This window comes from Lytechinus pictus, chromosome 2, assembly GCF_037042905.1.
Source record: "Lytechinus pictus isolate F3 Inbred chromosome 2, Lp3.0, whole genome shotgun sequence".
In the NCBI taxonomy this organism is placed as follows: domain Eukaryota; kingdom Metazoa; phylum Echinodermata; class Echinoidea; order Temnopleuroida; family Toxopneustidae; genus Lytechinus; species Lytechinus pictus.
Genome location: NC_087246.1, coordinates 64175336 through 64187868, shown reverse-complemented (window position 1 = coordinate 64187868; position 12533 = coordinate 64175336). Strand labels below are relative to the sequence as shown.

Below are 12533 nucleotides of genomic sequence, written 5' to 3'. Positions count from 1 at the left end.
CTGAAATTACCTGGAAGGCCACACCTCACCATCATAGATCTACAATGATATAGAGTCAATTAATCTTGGTTTTTACAGATTTTCTTGCGAAATCAGTGTTAACTGCAACTACTTTCATTTATTTTAAATGCCTATATGCACATAATATCTAACACATAACTTTATGGATGACGATGCAGTACTACATATCCTGTGATAATGATCTGTCCAATGCAGTTGTGTGTTACAGCATAGGAAATACATGAGGCCAAGGAGGGATTTCACCCTCATGACAGCCCAAATCCCTAAAATTCTTTAAATTGAATGCTTTTGGGCAACCGTTTTTTCAAGAGTCACCCCAAGTTTTGCCACAAGAAATATACAAGATTATTTAGAAAACCAATTTTCTACAACCTACATACACCAGAATAACCAAATTTTGCATTTTAGGCCTATTTCCCCAATGAGAAATTTCTAAAAATGAAAAAAAAATAATTTCCTATCCTGATGCGTAATATACAGCATGCAACTGAAGGGCAATTTTAGGGTCACATTTGAATCTCTGTGAAACCCAACCTGATGTTCAGTCTTTTTTTTGTCATTGTGTAAATAGCTTAAAGAAGAACACAGGAAGAACAAACCTCTGTGTGTACATCTTAAAAGTTTTGGAATTTGTAGGTAAGATAATTGTAAAATGATAAAGTTTAAGTTATCATTTTTTTTTTCATTCTTTGGGTGGCATTCTTATATCCATGGTTTAGTTAAAACTGAATAAACTTAGACCACACTTTTATGGAGTGCCAGTTATCAACTTATTTTCCAAAAATTATTCTTATGTGTAAAAAGGTGAGAATGAAATGGGAAGAATAAGAAAATACAAAAATACAATGAATTAATAAATTAATAGATACATTATATTTGCCACAAATTTGGAAAAATTAATATGAAGCCCAACATTACATAGAAATGTGGTTAAAAATTCTAGTTTAGACTAGGGTTTAAATCTAGGTTTTATTATCAGAATACCACCCTATGTGTCAATCATATAATGTTTTTTTTTTTGCGTATTTTCAGTATCACTGCTAAAGTGTTTTTCCCAGTCTGTTTTGTGGATCATGCAATGTTATTTGTGCATCTTCTTAGGAAAGGAAATTCAAAAGTCTAGACAGCATCTTTCAGCAGTAATCCTGCTATAGAGATGCCATAAAACTCTTCACATATGTGTTTTTCTGCACTTCCCATTACTTTGTTTCTGATGATATGTAAATATTGGCAATGAAAAGTCGCTTGTAGTATTCCTGTCTATTTGACAAGGTGCATCATCGGTCAGGTTTGGATGTGCAGTTTCAATTCAATTTAACTCCAGTTGTATAGTAAAAATATGTCTGAAGACTAACAATATTAGTAGGTTCCATAAGTTTCAAACAATAATTACAAAATGAATGAATGATTAGGTTTCATTCTGATTGTAGTCACATATTAGTCACATTTGATCAATTTTAAATGTAACTGGCCAGTACTATTTTAAGTCTGGGTGCTTTTAATCTTGTGAAATATTTCAGAAAATGATGAAAATGCAACCAGAATTGAATTGAATTGAAATTGAATCAAAACAATTAGAAGTTAATCAAATATTAATGCAAGATCCACAGAATAAACTGGGAAAAAACTTTAAAAAAAAATTATAATTAAATGAAATGAAAGCTTTTTGTCTGCTGTTATTTCATTAAAAACATGTTATAAGTTGTATTCTTGCTTGATATCAGTTTCCAATTTACCTTTAATGAGGAAATTTTGTGCAATAAACTGCTATGGAAAAAAAGATTACTTCTGATATTGATCACCATACCTATTAGGAGTAGGATGCCTTGTGGAGACCGTCATCAAATCTTCTCAGATGTAGATGAGCCTGGGATTCACCCTCGTTGCATAACCCTTCCCAAACAAGGCACAGTCAAGGTAAGATGTCACATTCTATTCATTAAGTTCCTGTATTCTGTGATAGGAAAAAGCAGAAGAATTTCAGGTTTACAGAAAAGACTCTTTTAAATCAAGCATAAACATGAGAAGAATTAAGAGAAGATGAAGAGGAAAGCATCTCTCTTATTTCATATCTTGATGTAAACATATTACCATGATGACCTGTACTATGAATAACCTATACCATAGTGTCACCATTGTGATCAGAGGGATGAATTTGCCCTCTCACAATGGTAAAAAGGAAATAAAATGATTTATGTGTAATTTTATGTTAATAGTGGAATTGTTTGCATTATTGTAGTACAAAAGCATGCATTTTAAGAAAAAAAAATTGATATTTATTTTCTTTGATCTTTGAAAAATCTACTATCCTAGTCCTGGAACAATTGATAAAGAATGTATTGCTGCAAGATGTTGACATGTAACCTGCTTATTTCTTCAAAATAGGAAAAAATTTCCTTGGCTACAAAAAAAAAGACTTGTTGACTCAGCTTACAGCATTATTCTGAGAAATTAAATACATACGATTTAAATTTTTGTTAATGTACTTTTTTGCTACTAATTGCTACTTTTTTCCATTTACTTTTTTAGTTGATTGTGACATTTATAGTGAACGCTTCCCACTACTATGCCCGTCTGCTGGCCCGTCGGCATTCTCCTGATCACAAGGTGGTTTCCATGACAGCAGACTATGTCCAGTTGACCATTGACCTTCAGGAGTGGTACACTGACCCAGTCAATATCATAGGTCAGCGACCTCTTCAGAAGGATGATGTTTGCGGTTACAAGGATCATGCAGGATGTTATTTGAGAGTTAAAGTACTAGCCTTTATTACCAAGGAAACCGTTGACTCGCCTGGTATTGCCGAGGTAAGGCTCTTCTTCTGTACTCATTGTTTATTTGACATCCGAGGGGCCATTTCATATCGCTGATTGGTGATCATTTTCTTGTTTTACATGAAATTCTCCAAATTTTTGCTACTTTAGCGTATTTAGAATGAACTTTCTATAATTGTCATCAAATCTTGCTAATAAAATGAATTTGCATTCAAATGTCTATTAACAAGAAGATTTTAAATCTTTAGAGATTGGATTTAAACTTTAGATGATAGAATACAAGTAATTGAAAATTTGGGACTGGGCTTCCCCTTTAAGAAATTCGAAAAGGGTTAATGAGAATATTTCATCAAAGAAATGTATGACGACTAATTCTTAGCACTATTTTTTCTGCACAGTAAAGACCATGGGCAATGCACCAGGATAAATATTCTGTAGTGAGTGCCATGAGCTCTTTATTGCTCAGATATCAGACATTATAAATACTAAATTAAGACCGCCATCGTTTTTGTTCTTGACAGGTTTACTTTGTAGACCAAGGAGGTAGAGACAGTGTTCAGATTGACAAGTTACTCAAGCTGCCTGACCATCTATGCCAAATCAAGTTTCAGGTATAGGATCCAAGAAAAAAGACCACAAGAGTGCCAATCCCACCCCCCTTAATACACCCTGCTACCCTTATCTGAAGAAAAACTGGCATAAAAACATTGATTGACAATAATTTAAAAGAGATGATATAGCATATTACGTAGCACTAAGTGATGCACATGACATTAGGATTGATTTGAAATGTTTGTACATGGTTTGCCTTATGCTTACAGTTATGCTTAATTCAACAATTGTTTCTTATAAGGTACGGGTAGTAATGTTATTTATATAGGGAAATGTTTATTTGAATGTCAAAAAATTATATTCTATATATTCAAACTCTTAAAATAATTTAAATAATTTATCTACATTTTAGCCAAATTCTGTGCCTATCATCATTATGTGTGAAAAAGGAGAATTGATGAAATGGAAATTTGTATATAATTTTATTTCAGGCTGTTGAGGTATTTGTAAGCCATGTGAAGCCTACAGACAAGGATTACTCATGGAATCCACGAGCCGATTATTTCATGACTGATTTCTTGAGTAACAAGGAACTAGATGGGAAGATTGTCCTCACGTAAGCAGAATCACAAAGTCCTGAACTTATCCCCCCTACTCCTCTGTATTCTACAAAAGTCACATACTACTTTGATAAACTCTTCTTTATCTTAATACTCAAGGTACAAGGTAATATAATTGTAGAATATTATCTAAATGAAATGTGTCAACTTTGTACTGTTTATATAGATTTTGGGAGTACTTTCAAAGGGCTTCAGTGGAATCTTTCTTTCTTTTTACCATACATGACATTGACCAGCTAGAAAACAGGATATGAAAAGTTTGGGTTTTCTTTATCATATCCAAATAAATGTATTAAAAAAAATTTGTTTCCATTTTTTTAAACAGATATTCCAATTACTGGAATTGCATTTTAAAGCAACCTTTTTTCTATCTGAGAAACAGATCTAGTATACATTTGTATTTGATTTATGAGCAGTTATATTTATTTCATTTTTGTGTAGCCTTGGTAACAGCCTGTGGTTAGATCCATTAGTTGAACGATGTCATCTTCCTGAAACCAAGACTACTGTTGAGGTTCATACAAGAAGAGAGATGATCAAGCAAGGATTTGCTGTAGATAATCCAAATGTAAGTATTACTCTCCACCCAGGTGTAGTAAATAGGTACCCAGGAGAAAAGAAGTCCACAAATGCTTGAGCGCCTGATCAGATTTAATGTGCTAAAGCCGGTGTAGTAGTATGCAGCGCTTAGAATCATTGTATTAAGCGCAATATGAATGTTGCATATTATTAGTGGTAGTAGCATTGTTATTATTACAGACCTGCCAACCAGTACAATTTTTCCTTATTTTGATACAATTTTCTGTAGAAATTATAATCATCTATGTCTTTTAGAGTTTCCATAGTATTTCTACCATATATGGCAGTCTGTAGTATGTGTAGCGCTAGAATGATAGCGCTCTTGTAGCTTCCACATGCATATTTTTGTACACATTTTATGCTATGCAATATCATTTTGTGCATGCGCTTAAAATCACCACTCACTCCTCTGCAGCATGTGCGCACAACACCAGCCCAGTCCAGCGGCTGCATGGTCATGACCAGCTAGCTCCGCCAGAGTTTTTGCGGAGAATACAGCTAGGTGGCACTCCGCATAGTCTGCTATATCCAAACTGGTTGGTCACTAGGGATAATATTTCAGTAACTATATTTATTCTAACAAAACATTGGACATGCTTTTTTTTTCATTCATATTTTTCAGCATATCAGCAAACTTCAAGAGTTATGCAAGGGGAAAATGCAATTACCCAAGGATACCCCATTAACACAAGTTAATAAAAGGTGGGCAATAACATCTACAATGCGTGTGGTATCAAGTTAAATGTAATTTTTGTATATGAGTTGGCCTCCCACTGGAAAGAGCGACATACTTCTATTAGAATTTCATTTGTTTTCTATACATTCGCCATGTAGTGGTGGTGGTGGTAAGTTATACATTGGTTGATGTTATGGGGTTTGTTTTTTATTCTGAGGGTGTTCAAAGTCATGATATGCTTTAACCTTTGTTTAAGGAATTTGTTTTCATGGAGACCCAATTTTCTATTTCTCTGAATATTTGAGCATTATGTTGATCTGTGCATGCTAAAACTATCCATTATATAATATGAAAAAAATGATAATAATAGTAGGGTTTTATATTGCGCACATACCAAACTTGTTGGGTGCCAAAGGCACTCCTATAATTCCCTGGCTAAGCTAGACTACCTATATAGACCACATGCTTTGAAAATATTGTCTGTAAGCAATGTTTATACTGTATTTTTGTTTTCTCAGTGTGAAGCTGCCAGCACCTGCTCGTCTAAGTGAAGATGCACCCAACCAGGTCTATCTATCAGCTATAGAGAACCCTCATCACATCTATGTACAACCAGTCAAATCAAATTACAGGTATTGTAGTATTATGGCTTTTATGTGACGTTGGGCAGTAATGCAGCAATCAAAAATTTCATGGGGGGTGTCTGTCGGTTGATTTGCGATTGATGGTGAATGGAAATGTTGATGATGATGTTTTTATTTGATATCTAAGGAAGGGTGAATACTTGTAAGCTAGTAACCAGAGGACTGAAGGCTTTAAATCCTCTCCAAAGGACCTGGGCTCCGTAACACAAAGATTAGCGATCAATCGCTAAATCGACTGACCATTGAAGATCAATGTTTCACGCACATTTGGTTCAAAGTACTGACTAGGAACCAATCAGATGTGTTCTTTCATATTTGCTATTCATTGCTAAGCTTTGTGTTCCGGGCCCCTGGATAGACGCTGTATCAAAGGGTACAGTGAACCATGTGGGAATTAAATTGGTGATTGCAATATAACCGCTCTATCGATTGAGCTATTAGACCTAGGCGCCCATGGCAGAAAGATTTGCTTTTAAACACAACTCAAATTTTGCTTTTAAACCAACCTCAAATCCTTCATGTATGCGCGTTTCATTTCTTGCATTTTAAGTTGTATATGATCATAACTATTCATACAATGGGCCCCTTTTCTGATAATTGCCAGTTTCCTGAAAGCTGTGTGGGGCTGATTTGATTTGTGAAACATGGATGTGACAATGTTGTGATATTCATCTTGTCCTCTTCTCAGGTTAGAGAACCTGATGCAGAATCTTAATCACAAGATGGCTGACTATCAACCAGCAGGAGAAAGTCAAGTAGCTAAAGGAGAGCTGTGCATTGCAAAATGTGGCATTGATGACAGGTAAAGACATCGGCCCATATTCTGCACTTATTTAAACTGTGGTCTAAAGTTGTTGTTTAGCTATGGAGAGCCAATTGTGAAATGAGTCTCTAAGAGTAGACGTTGAATTTATCAGCTTATTTTGCACTCCAATCATTCGCAACTTTGTGGATAATAGCTGAAATAGTTTTATTTACCATTCATGCCAGGGAAAAGAATGGAATAAACATATGCATACATTGTTAAGAAATCTAGGCATTTTGGGCTTCTCATAGTTTTAGGGAATTAGACTGGTCTAAGTTAAGCCATTCTTCAGAAAACAGGCCACTAATATTACATGATCACTGTTAGGCTTGAAATTGAAATGGATACACTTCCGACAAGTTCTTGGCCATTGATTATATGATGATTTTAATGAAATATATATATTTTTTTATTTGCATTATTCATGAACAAAATCCTTGTTACCTGAGTCTATTAAAAATCTCAAAGTGTCTTTTGTTTTATGTACAATTTTTAGTACTTAAAGCAAATGTTTGTTTTTTTCTTCAGTATGATATCAACGTTTTAAAAAATTATCGTATATGATAAAATGAAATGAAGTAAATAAATGAAATTTATATTTCATTGTTTTGAAACTTTGTTGTGTTTGTCTAAGTTAGGCCAATAAAAAGAAGCATGAAATTGATTCATGTAGCTTATTACAAGCCCAACATCTACAGAGAATATTTGACTTATCTTTTCTAACCAGATGGTATCGTGGTCGTGTGGTGGATGAGAAAAATGATGAGAGGGATATCTTCTTCATAGATCATGGTGATATGGAATTCATTCACAAGGATTATGTTTGCCCTTTACCTCAAGAAGTCACCGATGTAAGTAATACCGCTTTCTACAGAAAATCATTATCATAAGTTTTCCGACTGGAAATCTGCCATTTGTATGAATTAGAGGAAGCACACTGAATTGTCCCAACGACGACGAATGTATGAGTATGCATCATAGCTAGAGAACATTTTGAATATTTAGATGTTGCCATTCCTGGCTGTCCTCAGTTGTGGTTGATCAGATCAATTGCAATTTCTTTGTAAGATGGGGCCCAGATCTAACATCACTTAGTCTCTGTGATTATTTGAACTGTTTATAACCCAAATTGTTATCTGATAAATTGCAAAAAAATGATAAGAAAACAAAGTAGTAATTAGACCATGTCAGCATTAAACTAAATGGCATTTGCTGAGAATAAATGAGTATAATACTTAAGTTAAAGGTAAAATAAAATAGTTGCATCAAACAATCATTTAATGACAAAGTCTTTAAAATCAAGTTTAAATGCCACCATATTATTATAGATCTAGTTCTGGTTCATTTAAATAAACTTATCTTTGTGAAATCATGAAATCTTGGCTGAAAACCGATAATTCTGACGATCACTAACACAGATAGGCATATGTTGGACAATGTAATAATATTGTTCGGAAAAATACCCTACATTTTATGGAATTCCATGCTTATTTTGCTCATTACTCAGCAATTACACATTTTTCAGACCATTTGGCACATATTTATTTATACATACAAACATTTGGGTGGTAATTTCATTGGATTCTTTTCGAACTCACTTTGAGATCGTTACCACAACTGGTATTTATCTTTAAGGTTGGAACAAACTCACCCATATAAATGAACTTCCACATACACACACAAGACACACTTAAGGTGAATTACCAACTGGTGTGCAATCAATGTTTGTAATGCCTGTTTGGTGTCATTTGACATGGTTTTATATCCCCTTGTTTTGTTTTTTTTCTTCTAGCTTGGCCCTCAAGCAATTCAGTGTAGTTTAGAAGCCATTCAGCCGCCAGCCAACCAACAGGCCTGGGATGATAAGACTACTGATGAGATGTGGAATATGTGTGTGGGAGAAACCACCAAGGTAGCTGTAACTGTTGAGGTAAGATGATGATGCAGATGATGATGATGATGATGATGATGATGATGATGATGATGATGATGATGATGATGATGATGATGATGATGATGATGATGATGATGATGATGATGATGATGATGATGATGATGATGATGATGATGATGATGATGATGATGATGATGATGATGATGGTGATGATGATGGTGATGAAGATGGTGATGATGATGGTGATGATGATCGTGATTTTTTTTATGGTAATGGTGGTGATTGGCATGATGATGATAATGGTGATGGTGATTATGATGATGACGACGACAATGATGTTGACTCCACTGATGATGTATACTCCAAATGAAGATAGCATTTGAGACTTCAGTTGAAGTTTTAAGATGATCTATACATTGGAGTTGTGTCAACTCTCAGACGGGAGATAATTTTTGATGGTCTTAATTGATCACTTTTAATCCTCAAATTAGCAGCAATGATATTTTCTTACCTTACATCCATTATACTATATTCTGTGAGACAATCCTTGTGTTCACACCAGATACTATTTAATGTATCAAAATAATTATAGAAAAGGCTCTCTTAATACTATATTCTTTACTGTCCCCTTTTCTTCAGAAGATTAAGTAGTTTTCAAGGTCAATTCATTATTTTCTGTAGGTTCAGACCAGTGGATTATGTGATAGTACTGGTGGTTATCAGTACACAGTAAACATGTACAATGAGATGGGAGGAGAGAAGATCTTAGTCAGTAAGAGACTAATCGATGCTGGATTAGCCCAACCGACACAACAATTCATGAAGGTAAGATAATGTGTCTAAATTTTCTTTTAGGTGATATGTTAGGCAGACCTCTTTGTCTATTTTATAATTGTTCCCCAAATCATATTATATAGAGTGTATGGTTGAACAAGCTGTAAATTTCAATGTTTTTATGGCAAGGTCACTTTTCTATAGTGCACATCTTCAGCACAAATTAAAAAAAAAGCCAGAAAAGAGCACAACAAATCTCTAAGGCCACTAAGAGGGGCATCAGGTTCAGTCAATAGGGCATCTAGCCTACAATGGCTTCAGATTAATTGAAGCCCTGGATCAATGTAAAAACCAGTGTGTTGGCTCAGTTGGTAGAGCATCTTCCTTACAACCGGGAGGTCGGGAGTTTAAGCCCTGGCCGCGTCAGACCAAAAGGCGTTAAAAGATGTGAGTTGCTGCTACCCCGTTTGGCATTCAGTGGAATAAGGGATAGAGCACCTTCGAATTGGGGCTGCTCAGTGGCTGCCAGGCCCATGATTAGATGGACAAGAAAAATTTTTGGAGGAATTCTATTTCTGATTTGTAAAAAACAACCCAATAAAATATAGATTTTCATTTTTTTTTGTTCATGTTGGTAGGTCTACACTCTATCATTATTTGATGTTGGAGATTCGAAGGAAATATAAAAAATGATTCAATCCAGACTATAATTTTGAAAATGTAATTATTAAGGCCAAATGTCATATTTGTTGTTCTTTTACAATTCTGTTTGAATTTTAGATGATGTTTCCAATGGAATCATGTCCATCAGGGGATAGTATAACTCAACAACTCAATAAACTGTGTGCACAACTCTACCAAGTCAAGGTAAGGCCAATATATTTACATTTTATCAAGAAGGGATCTCAATACCACACTGGTCTCTCTGTCTTCACTTTATCCGCTTTATCAAAATATAATATCTTTCCTTAACAAGGATCTCGGATGTTCAATTAAATTATAATTTATTTTAGCAATTTAGATTCATTATTAGGCAAGCATTAAGATTGATTTGGAGGTTAAATATTGCGCAAAATATATGCGCACTATACTTTTCCTATGTATGTTATTCAATGTTTCCTTCTTATCTTAACCCTAACTAGGCCGGGCTTTTTTGGCTGTTCTGTGGCCGGGGGGGGTTGATTCAACCCCCCCCCTGAGATCTCGGCCGCCGATTGCACGAGCGCCCCAAAAATTTGCACGCTGGAAGTGTGCGATGTAATCTACAAGGCTGTATGGTAAAATTTTCCAAAATAATGAGATTTTATTTTATATGAACTAATTATGCTAATTTATGCATCAAGCATACTTTTTGCTCTAATTCACTAAATAAAGCTCCTAGAATGCTAATTTTTGGTAAAAATATTCTTTGTAGCATTCTTAACAATCGCAATTGAAAAAAAACTTCGGTTTAGAAATCAATTTCTTATGTATTTTATTGTTTTATGAATTTCTTATGTATTTCTTTGTTTTTCAACCTTTTGTTTTTCTTTGTTTTTTCACCAGATTTACTGCACAACCTTTTTGAAGCATAATTATGCTAAAATCAATTGATTTCAGCTGTTTAAAGTAAAAATAATATCTTTATGAATAAGATGAGAAAACTCAATTTGCATTGACTTTGTACACAAAATCACGTTTTGGAACAATTTTTGGTCTGACATGCACTTACAAAATGTTGCGTAATTTCGGAACCGCGTACCCAGGCGTCGTAAATTTTGTCTCAAAAGATGCGCGAGACTTAAAAGTATAAACTCTGCGAGTGCCGCGGTCAAGAAATTCCGCGCGGCGGAATGATCGCAGAAAATGTTGAGGGGGGGGGGTTGATTCAACCCCTCCGGCTTGTTTAGGGTTAATAATAGAACCCACTAAATAAAAGAAACATAGAGCATTTTAAACAAGTTTAATATCTTGGGCTTTCCATAATTAAAGTACAGACTTGAGCCATGGCTGGAGCTAAATCGGAGTTCAAAATTTCATATGAATTTGATATTTCCTTGACAGAGCTTACAAAGTCAACTTGGATTGGTTGCCAAGATAGATGAGCTCCTATCAAGTGAAAGGTACTACTGAATATGTTTATGCTTTTAATTTGAATGATCTTGCCCATTATGAATTAATTCTTTTCTTTTCATTTTATTTATTTTTTTATTTTAGGTGAAAGAAAGTAATGAAATACAAAGATAAAGGATATTAGAAATACCACCCATTAGTTTGGGGAATAGGAAACCTTATAAAGGCTCTTCTAGTGTATCAATTTACAGATGAAATTGTCAGGCAGATAATTTTGATGTTAAATCCTATACATGCATATCTTTGTGTATTGCAAAATGACCTTTAAAAGAATTGAATCATGTTGTTATTGTTTTGGTGGTACAATTGCTTTTCAGGAAACACCAATTCCTAGGTGCATTATAACAGCCTTTCATGATCACTTTGAGAAAATTATTCTCCATTATTAAAATTCACAACTAGAGCTAAATTATCTTTTCAATTCTAGTGACAAGGAAACTCTACTAAAAGGAGGATGTATCAAATCACTATGTCAGGTTCTGTGCAATGGAAAACTAAAGGAAAATTCCAAAGAACTCTTGGTCTTGAGTCTACTTCGACTCTCGACTGCATCACCCAGGTATGGTATTCTAAGATTTTAAGAAAGAAATGAAAAAAAAATATTCAATGCATGTTTGTGGTTTTATATCTATCATGATACTGATATATTTATTGTTGTACTAGTTTGGTTGTTAGTGATTTAAAGTACAATTTGTTGTGAGAGGAAGTGCGGATGTAATTGGATTATTTTTTTTTGTTAGTGAATGGTGTTAATGTTGGTGTTCAAGTGAAGTGTTGGTTTAGATGGTAGTGTTAATGCTGAAGTATTGTGTTAGTGTTTAGTAATTACATCAGTTTTGGTGTGGGTGGTAGTGATGATTTTGGAGCATGATGTTTATTGTATGGTACCAACGTTGGTGTTCAAGTATGGTGTTGGTGTTCATGTTTCCATGCTGTTTTTACCCTTGATAAATTTGTAAAATGTCAAATTAATCTTTATTTTTTATCAAAGAAATTATGTTTTCTCTTATCAGAATATGTCAAGAGATTGCAAGCCAAGGAGGATTAAAAAGCATCCATAATGCTCTTATGAAGGTTAGTT

The 12533-nt window shown here is 34.3% G+C and overlaps 1 protein-coding gene across 1 annotated transcript in view; it reads left to right on the top strand.

The window, feature by feature from the left end:
- Positions 1-12533, top strand: part of LOC129268872 (uncharacterized) — a 57441-nt gene that overhangs the window by 32688 nt on the left and 12220 nt on the right. The window contains exons 21-36 of the mRNA XM_064095383.1: positions 593-657; positions 1836-1938; positions 2551-2829; positions 3318-3407; positions 3840-3964; positions 4410-4536; positions 5170-5249; positions 5742-5855; positions 6556-6669; positions 7400-7523; positions 8465-8602; positions 9248-9391; positions 10121-10207; positions 11384-11442; positions 11880-12011; positions 12466-12526. Coding sequence (XP_063951453.1) covers positions 593-657; positions 1836-1938; positions 2551-2829; positions 3318-3407; positions 3840-3964; positions 4410-4536; positions 5170-5249; positions 5742-5855; positions 6556-6669; positions 7400-7523; positions 8465-8602; positions 9248-9391; positions 10121-10207; positions 11384-11442; positions 11880-12011; positions 12466-12526 — 1842 coding nt within the window. The remainder of the gene's footprint in view (positions 1-592; positions 658-1835; positions 1939-2550; positions 2830-3317; positions 3408-3839; positions 3965-4409; positions 4537-5169; positions 5250-5741; positions 5856-6555; positions 6670-7399; positions 7524-8464; positions 8603-9247; positions 9392-10120; positions 10208-11383; positions 11443-11879; positions 12012-12465; positions 12527-12533) is intronic.